At 43.1% G+C, this 21,551-nt stretch overlaps 2 protein-coding genes across 3 annotated transcripts; both read left to right on the top strand.

The window, feature by feature from the left end:
* Positions 1-1,334: 1,334 nt before the first annotated feature.
* LOC133014192 (cytochrome P450 11B, mitochondrial) lies at positions 1,335-6,756 on the top strand. Its single transcript, XM_061081373.1, has 9 exons — positions 1,335-1,648; positions 1,808-1,963; positions 2,941-3,155; positions 4,425-4,628; positions 4,748-4,929; positions 5,054-5,220; positions 5,650-5,728; positions 5,841-6,053; positions 6,646-6,756. Exons 1-9 carry the CDS (start codon positions 1,335-1,337, stop codon positions 6,754-6,756), a joined length of 1,641 nt encoding a protein of 546 aa, XP_060937356.1.
* Positions 6,757-9,550: 2,794 nt separating this feature from the next.
* pklr (pyruvate kinase L/R) lies at positions 9,551-19,948 on the top strand. 2 transcript variants are annotated; one of them, XM_061081140.1, is made up of 12 exons: positions 9,551-9,755; positions 12,448-12,612; positions 12,990-13,081; positions 13,210-13,341; positions 14,263-14,449; positions 15,172-15,445; positions 16,171-16,321; positions 17,175-17,327; positions 17,460-17,626; positions 18,762-18,828; positions 19,375-19,489; positions 19,597-19,948. In XM_061081140.1, exons 1-12 carry the CDS (start codon positions 9,752-9,754, stop codon positions 19,701-19,703), a joined length of 1,614 nt encoding a protein of 537 aa, XP_060937123.1. In that variant the 5' UTR covers positions 9,551-9,751; the 3' UTR covers positions 19,704-19,948. The 2 variants fall into 2 exon arrangements, with proteins under 2 accessions (XP_060937123.1, XP_060937122.1); XM_061081139.1 differs by having other exon boundaries at positions 9,552-9,755; positions 12,445-12,612.
* The last annotated feature ends 1,603 nt before the right edge of the window (positions 19,949-21,551 follow it).

Genomic DNA, 21,551 nt, shown 5'->3' with positions numbered 1-21,551 from the left:
CACACATATAGACCTTACAATATCATATAGAAACCCAAAAAACCCACAACGAGCAAACAGATATTTAATCACAAAACAGTAAAGAACTGTTGAAATATACAATGTTATTATTGTAAATTAATAAACTCGTCAAATTGTACTTATAGCTGCGTACAACTACTTAGTGTGTTAATGGGTGATGATGAACTGATGATTTAAAATTGAGTTTTTACATGATCTTTTTAGGTTTGATCTTGTTCTCATCCCATTTATAATAAAAATCTATGTCTTTTCATAAGTTATCATATCATAATGTTGTAATTACATAATAGGTTGGCCAGTGGATTGTAGTTGATTGATAATATAAGTTACTGTAGCTAGTTTCTACTCACAGGGCTGTTGCAGCTCTAAATGACAAAGATCCAACTGATCAATTCACAAGTAAGAAACCACAGGGCGACACGTTCACTTTTCAACACATATTCACACAATTAATGAAGCAACACTTAATATACTTTTTGTATTTATGAGAAAATGTTTGAAAATGTGTTTTTCTGCTGTTTCTTTGTTGATCGTCTGAGAGCTGGGTTACGTCCACATGTATGAGTTAAAAATCACATCTGTAAAGTGTCTGAGCCAAATGTGAAGCTTGTAGTTTCTTGTCATGATGACAAACTTGTTTTCATGGAAATATTGTGTAAATAGTCTGAAGCTGCGTAGTTACAGAATTTTATACAACATGAAGAATAAATCTGAAATAACAATAGAAACTTTCATCGCTGAAGGTTGTATTGAAGACTCCTTTGACCAGCTGTGGTGTGAGTGTGTGTACGTGTACAGATATCTTTGTGAGGACCATTTTGAATCTTCAAAAACAGTACATATGCACATAGAAACTACACTGTTGCACATTGTGAGGACATTTTGACATCGTGAGGACATTTTTGATGGTCCTTACAAATCCAAAGGGCTGTTTGAGAAGACTTGGTTTATGATTACGGATAGAATTTAAGTTTAGGTTAGGGTTAGGCATTTAGTTTTGATGGTTCAGTTTAGCGTAAGGGGAATCCATTGTGTCAATGAATGTCCTCACTAAGACAGATTTACAAACGTGTGTGTGTGTGTGTGTGTGTGTGTGTGTGTGTGTGTGTCATTCATGCTGTGTTGTCTTTCTCTTGAACTCTGACACACAAATTCATAAATCGTAACCTCCTATCAGCTCATTAGAAAAATAGAGCACATCCAAGGATATGAGGTTGGGGTTGGAGTAGGGAAAGAAATCATTCCTACGGACACGACCACCACGGGGGTGTCACAACTCTGCACGAGACCCATGGACACATCTCGCTTGGACCATGAGGAGCATGTCCATCCGAGTGCCGGGCAACCGAGGGTCCAGACATGCGTTCTTTGGTGTTGCACCACAGAAGGCTCTGTCTACGAGTGCGGCCGAGACGGTGGCGGAGGGAAAGTTAGAGGGAGGCAAAGGAGCCCAGGGAGCAGGGGTTAGAAAGGGAGGCGTGGATGGACGGGTGAGGAGCTTCCAGGAGATCCCTCACACAGGAAAGAATGGCTGGGTGAACCTGGTGAAGTTCTGGAGACAAGATTATTTCGGTCAGCTCCACAAACACATGGAGAGGACCTTCAACACAATCGGGCCCATCTACAGGTAAAGGAGGGACATGGCTGGTGTTGTAGGTGTTGGAAAAAGAGAATATTGGGATCAATCACCTCAACTTTGGGAATGATGTTAGAATCGGGAGATTAATTGTCGATCCTCATGTGTGTTTCCAATGTGGCCTTTTTGAATGTGTGTTTGTTTGTGTAGGGAGCATGTTGGCGCACACAAGAGTGTGAACATCATGATGCCGTCAGACATCTCGGAGCTGTTTCGCTCCGAGGGCCTGCACCCCCAGCGGATGACCCTGCAGCCGTGGGCCACACATCGTGAGACGCGCCAGCTCAGCAAGGGGGTCTTCCTCAAGTCAGTACCTCCTCTGTGCCTATCTGAACAATACCCCTGTGGGGCTTACCTCCCTTCTGGGGACACGATACAAGTCATTTATTTTAATGGTTCTATGTGATTATGGTTAGAGACACATAACGAGCACAAAGAGAGAATCAGAGCTGAAACTACAGAAGCACAGAGACAATGCACCTGTGTTGTCTGTGGTTGTGTTTCTGTCTGTGTGTAGCTTCTATTTAAGAAAGGTTAAGATCAATCAATCAATCAAACTTTATTGATATACCCTGTTTCAAACAAATAAACTAAAAGTTATTTATCTGTGATTGACAAAACATCGGATATTAAAATGGAATTCAAATTGAGTTAAAAACATTCAGATTTAGAGACGATGCATAACAAAGCAATCAATAGAAACCAATAAAACCAATTAAGATGAAAATATATATTACTATCACTACAATTCTAGTGAGATAAATAGGAGTAATAATGATCAAAAAAATATATAATTAAAAGGCCATAAAAATGTTAAATACTACATAAAATCCAGAAATATCAACATTTTCAGCTCCTCAAAGACAGTAAAAAAAGCTTCACAAAATGTTTTGGTTCTGCTTTGTGGAAATGAAAGAGAAGAACCAGAGTATCTGAAGGGACTTCCTGCTTCTTAAAGCACAAGAGCTGCTTTAAATGTCTTTGCTCAGGGGTCCTGATCATAATCTGTCTATGATTTTACACCACGTGATGATTGGGCATCCCAGAAGTAATTCAGATGAAGACAAATGTTAAAGGTTAAAGTAGAGGTTAATAATCACATTAGAGACTTGTCGCCGTTTGGGTTTTGTGAAACACAAATACACAAGAAAACAGACTTTGACACAACATCTGTACTTTCAGTGAAGAAGCAGAACATCTGCTTGATACACATGTTCCCTTTGTCTTTCTAGAAACTCTTTGCTCTGCACTGATTGAAATGGGTCAATTTCTTCTCGCCACAGGAATGGCGAGGAGTGGAGAGCTGACCGTCTCCTGCTCAACAAGGAGGTGATGATGAGCTCGGCCGTGAAGCGGTTCCTCCCTCTCCTTGACGAGGTTGCGAGCGATTTCAGTCGGATGCTGCAGGTGCGAGTGGAGAGGGAGGGGAGAGGAAAGAAGGGGAGACGCAGTCTAACCATTGATCCGAGCCCTGATCTCTTCCGCTTCGCGCTGGAAGGTTGGAGGTCATCATCCCCAGTGATTTGTGACCTGGGGTTTCTTGATGTACATTTCATGTGTGATTGCTCTGCTAGCTCCTGCATTAACTCACCCAGATGCCCTGCACAACATTTTCTTCTGTCACGGTGTTCGGTGTAGAAACATTTTAAAGGATGAGTGTCTGGTCTCCTCTCAATCCAGCAATGACTGACCTTGGTGTCCCAGGGGAGGGGAGGGGAGGAGATGGATTAATTTTGACGAGCTTCCATTCAGCTCTTCGGGTTGAGTCACGAATGCTGACGCAGGCTGTGTCACCTTCTCACGTCAGACACATGATTATACAATCTGCAGGAACATCACATTTTAAAATTATTTTTGATTATTTGTCTGCTAATGTCCCACAGCCTCTGCTCTGTCTGGCTTCATTTAAAAAAAAATGTTCTCACCTCGTCAGGGAGAAGCAAAACTCCCTCTAACCTGAGGTGAATCTGTTGTTAACAAAATGCAGATTTAGAGGGTCAAGGAGAACACCTTTAAAAATAGAAACACCAAAAAAGATGATCAAAGCCGGCGGCATTCTTTCACCAGGTCTGCTCCTTTCATGTGCCTATCTGCAACGTGCCACATTCACAAGTGTGAATGCCTGGGTGACTCACACTTGTGTACATCTGTGCGTCCTTTGGGTCGAAGAGGGGGAGGAGGGCTGACGACTTTGAGTTATGCTGGTCTGGACTTAATGGACCAGAGCACACGGAGCCAGGTGCTGAGCCTGGGTTGGAACAGGCCGAAGAGAAACTCGATTATAGCCAGTGATGTGTAGTTAGGTGTCTATTAGGTGTTGGGTTTCCTCTGAGACAGTGTAAGTACTTGGAAAACCAAACTGTCTCCGTGTGTGGGGCTGGAATTGAAAATACTGAATGTTTTCTTGCTGTGGGAGAGAAAAAATTACTTTAACCTCTCAAAAAAACACATGTCTGAATTTCTTTTCTAAGTGCTCATAAACTCCAAATCATGAATAGATCAGCACATCTGTGATAGTTTGAATTTACAGCAAGAAAGTGTATGAATCTCGAAGTTTTATTATACATCTTCTGGTGAAGCCTTTATTAATTTCCATAGTAATCCAACACTTTCGTTAACAGTGTCTCAGATTAATTGTGATCTGGTTAGTTTTCTGAATGTTTGCCATTTATCTCTCACCCACACACCCCTCCCTCCCTCCCTCTCTCCCTCCCTCCCTCCCTCCCTCCCTCTGTCTCTCTCTCCCTCCCTCCCTCCCTCCGTCCAGCAAGTTGCCATGTGCTGTACGGCGAGCGTATCGGCCTCTTCTCCTCATCGCCCTCCATGGAGTCTCAAAAGTTCATCTGGGCCGTGGAGCAGATGCTGGCGACCACCCCTCCTCTCCTCTACCTGCCCCATCGCCTCCTGCTCCGCATCGGCGCTCCCCAGTGGACCCAGCACGCCACTGCATGGGACCACATCTTCAGTCATGGTACAGAGAGCTACATTGGTTGGACTTCTAATGGAGGAGTAATCAGCCATTTCTGGATGATCTAATGCTCTTCAATCAATATATTTCTGCTTCATTACTCTCATCCTGTCCTCTTCCAGCGGAAGCCAGGATCCAGCGGGTGTACCAGCGCATGTCCTCCTCCCAGGGTCGAGGGGCTGAAGCTGGGGCAGCTGGAGGCCAGTACACCGGGGTTCTGAGCCAGCTCATGGAGAAAGGGCAGCTATCTTTGGACCTCATCAAAGCCAACATCACTGAGCTGATGGCTGGAGGGGTTGACACGGTGTGTGTTTGTTAATGTGTGTGAGTGTGTGTGTGTGTGTGTGTGTTTGTGCCTGATTGCTTTCCTCTTCTCACCCCAACTGATTCTGTGTCACCTCTCATCCCATCTTCCATCTCCTCTGCAGACAGCGGTGCCCCTGCAGTTTACTCTGTTTGAGCTCGGTCGCAACCCAGAGGTGCAGGAGAGTGTGAGGCAGCAGGTGAGAACATCATGGGCTGAGGCTGGTGGGGACCCTCAGAAAGCCCTGCAGGGGGCGCCACTACTGAAAGGCACAATCAAGGAAATTCTCAGGTAAGGAACCAAAGACTGTCTGCATAAGGCCGGTGGTACCAGTTAGTGGACCCCTAGGAATTTGTCTTACTGTTCTTACTGTTAACCATCTACATACACCAGCTCACACATCACTGCATTGTTGACCAAAGGCAACAAAATTACCTGATAAGGCAGGATTTAGCTTATAGTGTAAGTTAGTGCAAATTTTTCAAACTAATTTACAACTAGAGTGGCACTCAGTAGGGCACATACCTCCACCAAAGGCCAATAGCCCCCTAGATTAAACCCTCATTGATATCAGATCCCTATATGCAAGATGGAAGATTCAGATCAATACAGCAGTAAAATCATGAGCTGAGAACAGTTGTGTGTGCCTGTGTGTGTGCGCGTGTGTCTGTGTGTGTCTGTGCATGTGTGTGTGTTTGTTGTCATTTTGGTTTGTGCCAGGTTATATCCAGTGGGAATCACAGTGCAGCGGATGCCAATCAAAGATATTGTTCTTCAGAATTACCACATACCTGCTGGGGTGAGTGATCAGACAGTGGCTCTCTTTTTCCACCAAATCCACCACATGGAGTCAGATCTTCATGTATATTCAGAGCTGACTTACCCGGTCTTTTGACAACTGTCCCCCTCAGACCATGGTCCACGCCTGTCTTTATCCTCTGGGAAGGAGCACGGACGTGTTTGAGAATCCACAAAGCTTCCAGCCCAGCAGGTGGAGCACCAGCAGAGAGGAGGGCCAGAGAGCAGAAGGGTCAGGGTTCCGCTCCCTGGCGTTTGGGTTCGGTGCCAGACAGTGTGTTGGGAGGAGGATTGCTGAGAACGAGATGCAGCTCCTGATCATGCATGTGAGTAGCAGCAAACAAGAGAAGGAGGAAAGAGGGAGGAGGAGGACAGGATCAGAGAGAAAGGATGTGATGCAATAAGAATGGAAAGAAATGGAAAGGCTTGTGTTGAGTTATAAGTGAATAGAAGGAGATTTGATAAGCTTAACCTGAGCAGACCCAGGTTAAGCTTCTCAAATCCTCTGTGCAGCAGAAGAGACACAGGTTGCTCTGCTGAGAAGTGGTGGAGGAAGCACTCAGGCTTCTTTTCATCATGTGGTTCTGGTATTGCTTCACACTTTTATTTAAACAGGACACACTGCCGCAAGAAAATCTTTATTCAAACAACATTGTTCATAAAAATAACTTATCAATAAGTGGTAAATGTTAATCGACCTGATATGATAAATGGGAAAGAAGGAAAGAATAAAGCTCTGCTTTTTTACAATTATATATTTGGACCCTTTACTAATATTTTTTTTCTTGATAAATAATAAATGTACCTACATTAAATCCATAACTTAAAATACTTCTTCTCTTCCCTTCTGTCTTCATGCTTCCGTCACCTCTGTCACATCCTCACACACACACACACACACACACTCTCTCTCTCTAGATCCTGCTGAGCTTCCACATCGGCGTGTCATCCTCAGAGGACATCAAAACCACGTACACCCTCATCCTCCAGCCAGAGACCCCACCAAGGATCACTTTTAGCAAGCTCTGACACACACACACACACAGACACACACTCACACACACACACACACACACACACACACACACACACACACACACACACACACACACACACACACACACACACACACAGAGCCATAATCTCATCACTCCTTGACATGGTGAATCACATAAAATAGTCATAATGTGAAGGTTCTGATCTTCATATTCATTCCAGGTTTCCATCTTGCTGACGAATAAAGAACCAATTCTACCTCCTGTTGTTTTCATTGTGGCTTATAAGCCATTGCACACACCAAAAAGCAGCATTACCACTTCCATCCTTTAGATGGCGCTACAACTACCATCAATCCGTTCATTTCCATGTGTTGAGTAGGTCTCTCCTCACCAGTCCCTCCTGACGCATCACATTTCAACAGGTTGGTCATTTCCTCTCTAAACATCTGAACTTTACGAATTCATCCATCTGTTCTGCGTGAACCCATTAATACAATCGACATCGTGCCGACACGATTATTGTCTTTTGCTGTTTTTTCCACTCGCTCCTGCTGTTTCTGCTTCCTGTTTATTTCTGTCTCTCTCAGGTATTGATCACTGTTTTTTGCGGCTGTTCTGAGGTAAAAGTAGTTTAGACAAACTGCAGCACTAACACACTAGAATGGATCTGCTCAATACAGTGGGAGAACGTTCTATACGAGTACTGCTTTTTTAAATCTTCAACTACATTTATTAATGATTTATTCTCATATTTTAGTTGGCTATTAGAAGTGTTGCACATGAAAGGTGAATATCATGAGTCATGACATTGCACCTTGGCCTCCATGCGTAAAACCGACCTTTACTCCAGTCTGGTATCAAGTGCGGTTCTATTATATCATACTTGATGCCTGGTTTACAGGGCAGAGGGCTGCAGGGTCGATTTTCTCAAGTCAACTCAGGAGCAAAGGTCTGTTTGTCCTGTGGCTAAAGATTTACACCCCCTGTCAGGCTGGGTTCATGCATGACTGTGCATAGATGCAACTCTCCAGGGTACAGCCCTGCAGACCTGGACCCAGGAACTGAATAAACTGTGTCAGTGAGTGAAGGACACATCATCTCTGTGTGTGGCCTCATCTGACAAAGTCTAGTTTGATCATTATGAGTAAGACAGTTGTCTAACTCAAGAAATCAAATCTACTCAGGCTTTTCGTGCAAAGTAGCAATAGGTGCTTAACAATATCGTTAATACAGCAATAGAATAAGACACAACACAGCCTGAGCAATAAGAAAAAAATGTTTTAAGAACAATTTAAAAAGGAAAATAAAGTCATAGAAAATCAAATATTATAAAACCTAGAAGACAGACTTGATAAAAAAAATTGTGCAGAACGTGGAAATTAAAGCTGTGAATTCTGTGAATACAAACTCAGATTAAAAATAAACCTCTGACAATTAAAATTTTGTGCATGAGTTACGAGGCGACTTTCGTAGCGAGTGAGCTGATAGCTAAGAAGCTGAACCTGCTACGACATCAAGACAACTCAAACACACAAACAATTTCGAACAACTGCAAAAGATATTGTACAATATAGTACTGGTGAAAAGGAAATACAAGGCAAATACTCCCAAGTAAATTACAGTTCACAATGGATCGATATAGAGAAAGAAAAGGACGGAAATCTGATTAGTGCAACCACTTGATTTATCTTACTGTAACTACTGGTCTGACGTCATCAGACGAGCAAAGATCTGTGAGGGGTTCGCCCTCCTTTTGACGGAGGCCCTAAAAGATGCAGCAATGCTGGACCAGGCCAGCACAGAAAATATGCTGTTTAAAAAGTTAGGAGATACAAATTAAACCAAAAAATTAACATATTTGTTAAACTGATAAATGTTGAACCAGCTGATGTTCGTGACAACGTATAAGACATGAGATCATTGAACTGCAAAACAACGACAAGCCCAAAGCTTCAGTTGAAATATCTCCTGCTCAAGCTCAGACTGCACATATGTGTCGTGAGGATTTTCCCATTTGCACGAGAAATGCTCTGAAGTTTCAATCTCTGTTTAAAACCTCTACCTACGTGACAGTTCTTGACTTAACGTTTGTATTTGCAAGGATTATTCACAACGACTGATTGAGCATCATCATCTCTACCATCTGACTTCAGGTGCCTCATTTTGAGCCATTACATTAGGAAGGTTAGTTTGATAAATGGGTCCTTCAATAATTTAGTATGGCCCTAGAAGGATGTTATGAAAATTTAAATGGTCCCTAAAAGGAAAACAGCTCCCCAGCCCTACCATAGAATAATATTGAATCTAACCAAGAAAAGTAACACTCTCTAATACGTCACTCTTAAAAGGCTTTACTTTTTCATCTGTAACTATAATCAATATATAATAAACCATTTTATTTATCAGTTTTTAAGATATTAAAATAAACACATTTTGTTCAACCAACATTCCCAAACCATAAACTATTCACTTTCATATCAGAATTATTATATTATATTTTTATAATTATTAAAACAAGTTCCACCATTGAAGAGACCTATATTTACAATATTTCCAAATTTTGTAAAAAAGGAATGCACGTATTTCTAAAGTTCAGTTGATAGGACCAAGATTAAAATGACATAATCTGCAACCAAGGCATGTGCCACTTTGTACTGTAGTAGCCCACACCCTGATAGCTCTGGGTCAACGAGTCTATTGACATAAAGTTCTTCCATTTTTAGCATCTCTCTTTCCCAGTTAGGCCCAAACTTCACCAACTCAGCATAATCACCCGTCTGTTGCAAGCAGTGGCGTCGCTCCACGAGGTGCGAGTGGGAGGAGACGAGGGGTCAGAGGGTGGAAATGAGTGAAAGAGGCTGAAGTAGACTTGTGACACAAGAGGACGACAAGTGCAAAACGTGAGCACAGGAAAGGATAAAGACAGAGGAGAAGAATTAAAGAGTAAAAATATCCAAGACGTCCTACAACAAAGATATAGAGGAGGAGCTGGGAAGTGGATTTGGATCATTACAGGTTTACTCAACATGGGTAAGTGGACCAAGGACATTTTTGTATTGAGGGGTGCAGAGTTACAACAAATTGTATAAATGAATAAAAAAAAAACCTTAATTTATAAGCATAGCACTGTTAAGAATCCCTGATTTACTTAACTTTATATTCATTTGAACTGAGCTTTGTGCAAGGCTCATTTTTTGTGGCAGTTGGTTCCTATGTTGTTATCAAAATAAGTAGTAAGGTTTGATATTTTACCGTTAAATCTTAAACTTTATTATAAATAGATATGAATAACAGAAAACACATATGTAGAATGTGAATTAAGAAAGTAAAATGTCCACATAAATGCAAATTTCTTTCTGCATCGTTTCTAATTAGAAATCAAACGTTTTATACACACACAAACGCCGACACCAGTATATCTGTCAAAAGCTCATATCACATAATAGCATATCACCTATGTGTGACTGCTGCCTCATTTGTCTCATGCTTTTAAATTTGCAGTTTAACAATGGTCTGCCCTCTTACCTTTGGGTTCATTGATCGAATGGACACATGCGCTGACCTCTCTTCAGGAATGTGACCGACTGCAGTCAGTTTTTACTGGCATATATTTTGGCCACACACATCACCGGCTGACCTTTCTTATCAGTCGTAAAGCTTGTGCATTGACTATTATTTTGCAACATCTGTGTCTTTGACCTAGAGTCTGCTTTATTTATCTGCCTTCCAGGAAAGGAAGACAGGTACCTGTGTGCGTGCGTGTGTGTGTGTTTTCATGCATGCACCCTGGGATGTGTCAGAGGAGGATCTCAGTGGGACACGTAATGATGTGTGCAGCAGAGCGGCAGAACTGGGTCACAGGGAGGTGTAGAGAGAAAGAGAGAGAAAGACACAAAGAGAAAGAGGGAGAAAATACTGACAGATATTAAATCTACAGGATGGACGAGCTGTGCGTGTTCCAGTTATCCTGCAAATTCCCCAGTCAGTTTCACCAGGTATGTTCCTCAGGTTTCTTCAGCAGAGATTCGTGGAACAAGCAGGAGGTCGACAAATTTAAAACATGACACCAGCCATTAGGTTAACAAGAAACAAGGACACAAATAGCTGATTGACAGAAACCTCCCTTGACAGATTCCTTCTTTCTTCCTCCCTTCCTCTCTCCCTTCTTTGTCCTCACCTCTTGGCTCCCGTGGTGCTGTTAGCATCAACCTTTGTATGTCAGGCTCCCCTCTCTGGTCTTCACTCTCTCCTCCCCTGTGGTGGCAGAAATTGCAGGCTAGACTGACGGTGACATCTTTTTGAATGGATGCCATTGTGCTGCCTCAAAGGACTCAGCCAGGTACCACAATGCTTTGCACGAGAGACACCTGGCTGGTGACATTTTAAGCAGAGATGATGACTGGTGGAGTTGTTACGGTGATGTAATGATGTGTGTAATGAGTATGGAATGTAGAGTAATGAAAGGCATTTCAAGCTGGTATTATTTGAAGAGGTGACCAAATGACAGGTTTGTTAACATAAGATGAGATAAGATGGTTGTTTATTTGTCTCACAATGTGGAAATTTGCCATTTGCGCTGAAATGAAAATGCAGAACTCATCGTAAACATCCTGATGGCGTGTGGAGGCAGACAAGGAAAAACTGAGAGTGTGTCAGTAAGATCTTATATACAAGGAGCAGGGATTTGAGGCAGAAACAATTAAATTACCAGGTAAAACTCAAACACTTGGAAAATACGCAGAACTGGATTTCTTATTGGCTGTACGGTTTGTAGCATGTGAATACAGTGAATGAACAGAGTGAGTCCCAGGGGACCGGGTCTTAATACAGCTGGCGTAAGACAGACATAGACAAAGACAAACTGGGGACATACTAGGAGGGTGATGATGCTCATGAGGAAACGGAGGGAGATACTGCCTCAGTGTTTAACAGGTTGCTGTCACATGAAAACCTGTCATTTTTATTTGGGAAGCTCCTGTCTGCTTGTCATTTGTTCACAGAGACTTTTTCAGGATGGAAAAGAACACATAGCTCCTGCACACACACACAACAACAACACAACCCAGTCAGATCTTCTCCTCTGAGAATACAAGATGTCTCTGTTTCCTTGATTCATTCAGACGGAGAGTGAATGTGTTTCATGAAACCGTGTGTGAAGCTGAATCGTGTCTGAATCATTTCAGTTTTAACTCTACATTATATTACAAGACTGCAGGTGTGGAGATCATGTATTTTGATTCGCTTCAAATATAAGTATAAAACCGTATGTGGCATTAATGTCAGGCTTCCTGTCTATTTTTTTAAATACAGTTTTATTACATGTTAGATTTTTTTAAACAGTGTTTTTTCAGATTTTGTCAGATTATACATTTTAATGACGCATCCACATTGTAGTCAGTTCACGTGAACATGTTGTGTTTTTGTCTTTGTGTGCAAATATAATATTATTACCTCTGACAAGCTGTTCACGTTTCTAGTCTTGTATTCTCCGCTCTGACCGTAGATTTAAACAGTGTTGCTGTTACCTGCTATTTCTTTTTATTATCTTTGCTCTTCCTGCCTAACACATGGAGGTGTTGTTTTCCATCTTCATCATTAGCTCGTAAATGAATGACTCTCGTATTTGTGTGTGAGGTGTTTAGCTCCTGCGTGCTCACAGGTGGAGCTGGCCGTCTCCCCCGGGCGTCTCCGCTCTGCTGACAATGTTTCTCTGTCACAGCAGCTCTAATCAGGCGCTACTCAGAGGCCATGGCACTGCCGGACTCTTTCATCCAACGCCAGAAGCTGGACGCCAGCATGGCTGACACCTTCCTGGAGCATCTCTGTCTGCTGGACATCGACCAGGAGCCAATCACAGCGCGCAACACCAGCATCGTCTGCACTATCGGTGAGTGTGACGAGCAGCTGCAGACGGCAAGTCTCAGTCTCAAGTTGGTTTTCTGGTAACTGTTGTACGTCACCACTGGTTCCTTGTCAGTCTGCCAGCTCCTGTGTGTGAGAGGGCCTCGGTGTGTTGGCTGGGTCTGGTCCTTGTCTGTGGGTCGACTCCTCAGCTCTATCTGCTGCCTAAAAATAGAGAAAATAAGAAGAAGCAAACAAACAACCAGCTTTTTATATCCCCAGAGCAGCTTTCATTCTCTAACAATCAATGTGTTCATTGATTAATCTGCTTATTAGTTTCTTGGCTCATGAAATATCAGGGAAATATGAAGAAATGGTCAAAACGTAAAATCCCCTTCCTCTCCTTCCTCCTCTTCGTTTCAGGTCCTGCGTCACGATCAGTCGCCAAACTGCAGGAGATGGTCAAAGCAGGGATGAACATCGCTCGTCTGAATTTCTCTCATGGATCACATGAAGTACGTCCTTCAGATGTGCCCATTGTCACAAAACAGAACGTACACACACACACGCACACACACACACAAACACATTCATTCAATTCACGTCATGATCCTTTGTGTGTCTCCCTACTTCTGTCTGTCAGTACCACGGTGGAACCATCAAAAACATCAGAGAGGCGGTGGAGACGATCACCTCTGACCCCTTGTACTACCGGCCAGTCGCCATCGCCTTGGATACGAAGGGTCCAGAGATCCGCACTGGATTAGTGAACGGGGTGAGTGCGTCCTGCTTCATCCGTCAAACAGTCTGAGACGAATCAAGCAGTGACGTGCAAGAGCTGCAGCAAATTTTCACAATCCTTTATACCAATTTTTTTGCCTGAACTGGAAATTCTTGGCATCAGCTTGTTTTCTTTCCTGGCTGTGCTGCTGTTGCACGTCGCCTGCTGAACAAATAACTCCAAGCTGTCGGAAACCGCTGAATGTCTCGTTAAGCTTGACGTGTGAGCTGCTCACTGACTCTGGCTTTCTACATCTCTGCTTTAAATCTCATCAGTAGCTCATACATAATCAGTCACAAGCTGAGAATGTTACATTAATCTTTTAAAATGTATCTAAAAAAAAGTAGAAGCTAATTTGTCTGTCACGCATCACAAACCCTGATGTGTCATGTTATTTCCTTCATGCTTTAGCAGGTGACAAAATGTATAATATAAAAAAACGAGCACACATAACCAATCACTTTAAATCCAAGCACAATCAAATATTTTGCACGAGGCAGGCGGAATGCTTTTGTGATCGTTTTCACGTCATAGAGCAAAAACTCATCGTCACTGTCACAGAAAATATCTGATATAAAGAACTGGAACTATTCAGACACAAACTCACCAGCTTGTTGAAGTAGTTGGAAGGTTTCCATACTGCAATGCTGACATGTTGGTAGGATTCTTTAAAGAAACAATGAACTTGCACAACCATTTCCATTTCTTTGTGGTGAGGCACTCACCAAAAAACAGCCTCTACAGGTTTGTGAAGACCAGTGTGTTGACATAAAAATACAATTTAATGTTCTACTTCAAATTTTACCCCCCACAAGTGCCGCTTCCTTTAAAAATGCATCAATAAGAGAGAGTCAATAATGTTTTTTCTTTCTTTTCTCTCCATTGTGTGTTTGTTCTGTGTGTGTGTTTGAACAGAAAGTGGAGGATGAGGTGGTGCTGCAGAAGGGCAGCACTGTCCGTGTGGTGACAGCAGAGAGTGAGAAAGACAAAACAGATGGAAAGATTATCTGGATGGACTATCCCAGCCTCCCCAAGGTCGTCAAGGAGGGAACAACCATTTACATTGACGACGGCCTCATCGGACTCAAAGTCACAGAAATAGGTGAAGAAGCTCAAATCACCTTCTCATGTCTGTGTTGAAACTGTTTTTACCTTTTATTTTCTTTGTTATAAAATTCATTTTGTTTTTCAATAGTGGGAGGAACTTGGTATACTTCACCCATCTCTATATAGTCTCATCTTTACAGTCTCTGACAAATACCTGCACACATTTATGTACAAACAGTACACACATGTAAACAAAGATGTGCACACACAAACACAGTACATACATGGACATAGTGCATCTGCATACACACACACACATTAACTCTCCTGTTCTCCATATCTGTCCTCCATTATTCTATTCTACTATTCATTCTCTTCACCTTGTTATCTATATGAAGTCCTGCTTTCCAATGCACATAATGATCAGGCGTGTCTTTCATTGTGAAGGAAATCTTTCTCATTAAAGGAAAACCTTGCTTAGCTGAATAACCCATTCATGGTTCCCTTGGAGTCGTCCAACCCTCTGCATTATGTCCTGAGAGATGAAACGATTCTCTAATTACATACATTCTTTAAGTGTAACCTAGAGTTCAGTCAGCTGACGCACTTTCCAGAGAAATGGCTTTTCTTTGTCCTCAGTTCAGGGTCTTACTTGATATTGGATTCTTAATTATAATCATTTTAGCTTGTTTTTTTTAGATATAACGTGATGCATTCCAATCTCTAAGGGTTGTTTTAAGTGACCTTTTATTTTCTTTGACTGGTCCATGTTTGCAGGACCTGACTGGGTGGACACGGTGGTGGAGGCTAGCGGGCTGCTCAGCAGTAGCAAAGGCGTCAACCTCCCCGGCTGCGACCTGATCGCCCTGCAGGCCGTCAGCGAGCGGGACCGGGCCGACCTGAGGTTCGGGGTGGCCCAGGGTGTGGACATGGTGTTTGCCAGCTTCATACGCTCGGCCCAGGACGTCAAGGATGTCCGGCAGGTTCTCGGGGCACATGGACGAGAAATCAAAGTGATCAGCAAGGTTGAGAGCCGGCAGGGCGTCCAGAAGTGAGTCACGTAAAAAACGGTTCTTATTTAACACCATTTAGGCGCAGTTTATTTTGAGCGATACAGTTGCTTAAGGCAGTGAATATTTTCTAATGAGGCTGTGACAGGGCTTATAAATCCAGCGCTGACGCCTTGCCTCTGCTGTAGTCGGCCTGCTGTCAGTGATGGATGTGCATTTGTCAACTCTGGATGTTACACATTTATGATGAGCAAACTGTCTCTGAGTTATAACCCGTGACACAATTCATGTAACCGCTCTCTAAGCTCCATCAGTCATCTCTGTCTTTCTCCTGCTGCTCGTCGGCCTCTGACAATGTGTAAATACAGATTTGAATTTAAATGAGACAGTTTTTAGGATGATTCTCACTTATTTATGATTCTGTGTGTTGACATGTCCTCTTTTAAATCTCTTGCATCTGTATTTCTTGTTAAACTTGCAGCCTCATCACAGCTGGATGTGGATTTCGGCCGTATATTTTGGATTTAGATCAGAATGTACAATCCTCTATGTTTGTAGAATTCAGAGATAAAATCCTGTCTTTGCAGGTCGAGACCTGAATTTGAATGTTTCCTTGATAACAAGGTGCTGTCATTGTTTTTGTCCTCCTCTACCTCTGCTTCTTCCTCCCTCCTAACTCCTCTGTTTCTGCTCTTTTTCAATTCCCTTTTCTTTTTTCTTTTCACTCAATCCCCCATCACCTCATCTCCCCTAATCTGTCCGTCAGTTTCGAGGAGATCCTGGCTGAGAGCGACGGCGTGATGGTTGCCAGGGGCGACCTGGGGATCGAGATCCCGGCGGAGAAAGTCTTCATTGCCCAGAAGATGATGATTGGGCGCTGCAACTCTGCCGGCAAGCCTGTCATCTGTGCCACGCAGGTCAGCGCCACACACAAACATACCCACGCAGAAATGGGATGCCGACGTGATAAAATATGCAGATTTGGAGAATGAAATGTCAAGAGAGTTAGAGTAAACTAACATTAAAACCTAATAGGCGCACATTAACCTTACACTCCTGCATAATGTGCTCACACAAACACGCTCACTTGTCCTTTAAATTCATACTCAAACACACACACGGAAACACACTGAGAGTTTCCTCTCTTTTGTTACCCTTATCTTGTTATATACACACACACACAACCGGATGCATATTCCTGCAGCCATGTTGAGTCACAGTGCCATATCTTGTTTATGCTACAGCTCTTGACTCAGAGTGACAGCATTATAGCAGGTTTTGCTACTAGAGACCTGAGCCCTCAAACAACCCCCCCCCCACACACACACACACACACACACTAATCAGCTAACTAACGCAGCTTCTCGACTACTTCAAAAATGCCGTCTCTCAGGCAATGCTGCGAGCTATCTCATTTCCCATCCGTCTGCCTTGCTTATTGACTCACAATCTCCGGAATGCCAATAATGATCTGGCCAAGTCATACTCGCCAGCCTCAATCTCCATGATCTCTCATCTCTCTTCCGCTGATGTCCGTCCATCCACAAAGCCATTAGCCCCGATCGTCATTCTCTCCCCAAAGCCTGTGTGCCTCATGTCACTTTCTCATCTCAGGCGAGAAAATGGTGTCATAAAATACAAAGTGGCTTATTTCACGTCTTTTTGGAGTGCCTGATGGAGACATTTTGGTTGTGGTTAAGAGCCTGACGTGAAGCTAATGTGTTTGGTGTTTGTGTGTGCGGTTGTGTGTGTGCTGTTGTGTGCGTGCAGATGCTGGAGAGCATGGTGGCCCACCCACGGCCAACTAGAGCAGAGGGCAGTGACGTCGCCAACGCCGTGCTGGATGGAGCCGACTGTGTAATGTTATCTGGGGAGACGGCCAAGGGACTGTTTCCTGTGAAGGCAGTCGCAATGATGCACTCGGTGTGTGTTTCTGTGTTTGTGCACGACGTCCATTCTGTTAAATCTGACTTTGTGCCCTCTGATAACTCTCTCTCCATCCTCTGTGCCCCCCCCCCCCCCCCCCCCCCGCCGGCCTCACTCTCTGTCTCTCAGATCTGCAGGGAGGCAGAGGGAGCCATTTTCCACCAGCAGCTATTTGAGGATTTGCGTCGCCTCACTCCGATCTCTTCTGACCCCACAGAGGTCACAGCCATCGGAGCTGTAGAGTCCTCCTTCAAATCCTGTGCCGGGGCCATTATCGTCCTCACCATCAGTGGCAGGTGTGTACTGTGCAATAATGGTGTCGCCAGGCAAGAACGTCAGCACCGCACAATTGTTCACTGACATGTTTTTTCAACCGATACAACTCTCATGTATGAGCATTAGATATGTTCCTGGAACCAATAGCTAGCTTAACGTAGTTTACTCATAGGTCCGTTGCTATGTCATCTGTGATATCATCTAAGAAAAGGGGACTTAGTTCTAGATATTATTATATTGTATGATATTATTGTAGATAAATGTTTCTCTGCTCAACCAAGAGGCTTCTGTTCCAATCCAAAACTAATGAATTTTGCCCACAAGTGCCTCTAAAGCTCACTTGTTAAATACAATTCATGGTTTTACATGAGGGTTATTTGAGTATTTGTGCTTAACTAATATAAATTAAGCTAAACTAAGTTGCTGCTGACTGTAGCTTTATATTTATGAGAGTGGTATCAAATATTCTCATTTGACAATGCGACAAAGCAGACACTAGTAAATCTGTAATTTTTTTGTTATTGACAATATATTAAATGTATGGCACAGTACAGTTTGGTTATAAACAGTTTTAGCAGGATGAAACAGGATTAAGGTTCAAGTTGTGGAAAAGTTATGTTTACAAATAATAAAAAAGGGAATATATCTTCCACATGCTGCTTTGTGCTTTGGGTCTGCAAATTGATGCTGGAAACGAATTGTGAGGAGTCACAGTAAGATTTAGACCTGAGTAAAACATCAAAAATGCATTAATGAATGGAGACACGTCCATACAGCATGTAACATGTTGCCATGTTTTAAACTGTCGACCAAGTGCGATCGTTGTCATTGTGGCCAGTGAGTGACCTTGACAGAGAGTTTATCAGCAGCACATGGGCGATGGGAGCCTCAGTGAAAAGCTGTTTCAGTGTGACCATCCCTCAGAGAGTACAGTTCAGAAACCTAGAATATCTGTAATATATTCTGACCCAGTTTTCTGGACATTTTCCAGAGTTTGTGTCAGGTATTGGCTTAAGAAGAACTCAATCTATTCTGGAAACTTGACATGAGTTGTCCTTATTATTCTATGTGTCATCTATAGAAACATTGCTCACGTGTGTCAGAGGTGATAATTCTTCTTCCCTCCTCATCCCTCTCTCCTCCTGGTCTCTGCAGATCATCACACCTCCTGTCCAGGTACAGACCTCGCTGTCCCATCATCGCCGTCACCAGAAACCCTCAGGTACCGTCTGCTCCTTTGGACTCAAAGCATAACTTCCTCGGTGTTTGTCCTGCCAGAAACATGACCACACTGTTAATCACACTTTTCAAAGCAGAATAATATGTGATAGTCACTATTTACTGTCACTGACTGTTGCTGTGAATTGTGACAGTGCTAAAGATGCCAGATTGGCTTCACAGACAGAGAATGTTTATGAGAGATACTTAACTGCAGCGTATTTCTGTTTTATGGAGCTCATTCTGGAACAGTTGTTTCAAAACATGAGCCGTATTTAAAGTAGGTCATGAATATGATGCCAACGTGTGTTCTGTACTGCAGCTGTAATACTAATTCATATATTATTCCCTAGGAAATTGCTGAAAATGTCCCCAAAAACAAAAATCGCCAAATCTCGCAATGTTAACAAAAATCGATTTTTTAAGAATTCCTGGGTCTGCCGCAATCTTAAATGAGTTCTTTCTTGGCCCATGTCCCATCCTTCCACTGAGTTTTGTGGGAATTCATTCAATCCTCACTTAAGTGTATCAACGACCATCATTTCTTCAGGTGGCCCGACAGTCCCAGCTGCTGAGAGGAGTGTTTCCCGTCCTCTTCCACCCTCTGCCTGCTCCTGTCTGGGCCGACGACGTAGACGACAGGGTCAACTTTGGCATGGACATCGGTCAGTCTATGTGTGTCTGTGTGTGTGTGTGTGTTCGTTTGTCCAATTTTTTGTGATCCTCTCTTACTCACACATACCTCTCTGTTTCTTTCTACCCACCTCCACAGGTAAAGCAAGAGGCTTCTTCAAACCCGGCGACATGGTGATCGTGGTGACGGGCTGGATCCCGGGCTCCGGTCACACTAACATCATGAGGGCCGTGATCGCCCAGTAACCTGCCAGGACCTGGACTCTCTCACTTCTCTGACTTAGAGCCTCTGTAGGACCGTTCCTAGGATGTTGATGAAAACCAGAGAACCAGCCATTGAAAATCATGACAGAAACATCACTGTCACTTCACCCAAAGTGTATTTTAAGGAAACATTTGCCACGGAAACTGACCTCATGAAGGGTGAATTTGTGTATAGTGTGTTTTAAAAGCAATGACTCCCTCTAAATAAAGCTTGAACCATCATTTCACCACCTTGTTCATGTCCTGAATGAAGCTAATTGAGCTACCCGGCTTTTTTTCTTTCAATATGCTTTATTCATGAGAGTGGTGCTGATATTAACGTGAATATTGTCTCTTTGCCTTTGTTGAAGTCCATCATCATTGGTAGACTTCATAGTATTTGGAGATAAGGCTTTCATTTCTGTCCATAGTCCCGAGCTTATCTCTGTGACGGTGTAATTCTTTTGGCTTTTATGAGCAGTGTGGACAGACCCAGAGACGACGGGTACTGGTCTGCACTTCCTTTTGTCCACTGAGATGACCTAGATGCCCACGTCTGAATACTGTCCTCATATGAAGTAATTATATCTGCTCTTGTACTGGCTTTCATATGTCTCGATGATCTTTCACGTGACGTCCTCGCCTTTCTTCTGCAGCCGTCCGTCGTCTCTGGTGTTTCCTTTTCAGCTCTAATGTGCCACCATTCCTCCTCCTGCAGTTTATCTGAGCCTCTCTCCACCACTAATAGCCACTTTTACATGTAGGCCGAGCACGATGGCCAGTGTAAATATCTTTGTGGTTGACTCAGTGCTTTCAAATGGGTCCTCTGGTTGTAGATTACAATTATTACAGATGCAGCATATTTATTTTTATATTAGAGTGATGCTATTGTCAACCGAATCATGATACTAGATTCATTTGTATTTTATAAGATGATCGCAAGTGTTGTATATAAAATCTTAGCCTGCAAAGTAAATAGGAAATACAGATATCAGATACACCATTTTCTTCTGAGATGCGGATGATATAGTAGATTAAATTAGAAATACTCAGTTGAAGTAGATAGAAGTTGTACATAATCTTTGATTTACAACTCTTAATGTATCCACTCTGTATTTTCTTGGCTTGGCTGGCATAAAAACATTCAGTTCTTTCAAATGAACTGCCATCATATATCAGCCTTATAGGGTAAGTATAAAAGTGGGCATTTATTATTTAACAGCTATAAAACCCCTCGTATTTGGTAGTTTGAATAAAGCGTTTAATAAACACGATCTGCATTTAATTGAAGGTCACTTAACACTTTGATTCCCCACTGTTTGAATGGCTTGTTATGTTCCCGAGCTTTAAATAAAGTTTCCCCCTCCATCACTCTCTCCATCACCCGCTCCCTCCTCTGTATTGGAGAGAGAGAGAGAGGATGACGCGCGACCTGGTACCTGCGAGGGATGCGTGCGTCTCGCCGGCCCGGGCACGAGGCCTTGGGGTGGATGGATGGATGGATGGATGAATGGATGATGAGGGAAGCGGATGCCATGGCAACAGACCGATTGCATCCAGACCTTTATATGCACCATTTATTTATTTAATATTTCTTTTGCATGCGCCGCTCGTCTGTGTGGACGTGCGCGCTCCAGCTCCGAGCTCCGGAGCGGATTTAAACCGGAGCAGCTCAACAAGTTGTTTTATTTATTTCCTCGAAGCGGAGGTTTTGGATTCGTCAGCCTCGGAGCGGCTCGTTCTGCTGAAGTGTGGCGCCGACGTGTGTGCTCCAGACGAGGGAGGGAAGGACACCGCCGTCTCCCTCTGGTCTGCTGGACACAATGTCATTGAAAGTCGCCAGAAGTGGGA

Source organism: Limanda limanda, chromosome 11 (assembly GCF_963576545.1).
Source record: "Limanda limanda chromosome 11, fLimLim1.1, whole genome shotgun sequence".
Lineage (NCBI taxonomy): Eukaryota > Metazoa > Chordata > Actinopteri > Pleuronectiformes > Pleuronectidae > Limanda > Limanda limanda.
The sequence above is the reverse complement of the archived record's forward strand: the minus strand, read 5'-3'. Positions and strand labels throughout refer to the sequence as shown.

Excerpts from the sequence above, each read along its gene's own strand:
- LOC133014192 (XM_061081373.1), top strand. The coding sequence starts at position 1,335 with ATGAGGAGCATGTCCATCCGAGTGCCGGGCAACCGAGGGTCCAGACAT. Across the intron at positions 4,930-5,053 it reads TGGCTGGAGGGGTTGACACG|ACAGCGGTGCCCCTGCAGTT; the intron begins GTGTGTGTTTGT and ends TCTCCTCTGCAG. Across the intron at positions 5,729-5,840 it reads ATTACCACATACCTGCTGGG|ACCATGGTCCACGCCTGTCT; the intron begins GTGAGTGATCAG and ends TGTCCCCCTCAG.
- pklr (XM_061081139.1), top strand. Across the intron at positions 16,322-17,174 it reads CTGTCATCTGTGCCACGCAG|ATGCTGGAGAGCATGGTGGC; the intron begins GTCAGCGCCACA and ends GTGTGCGTGCAG. Across the intron at positions 19,490-19,596 it reads CAACTTTGGCATGGACATCG|GTAAAGCAAGAGGCTTCTTC; the intron begins GTCAGTCTATGT and ends CCACCTCCACAG.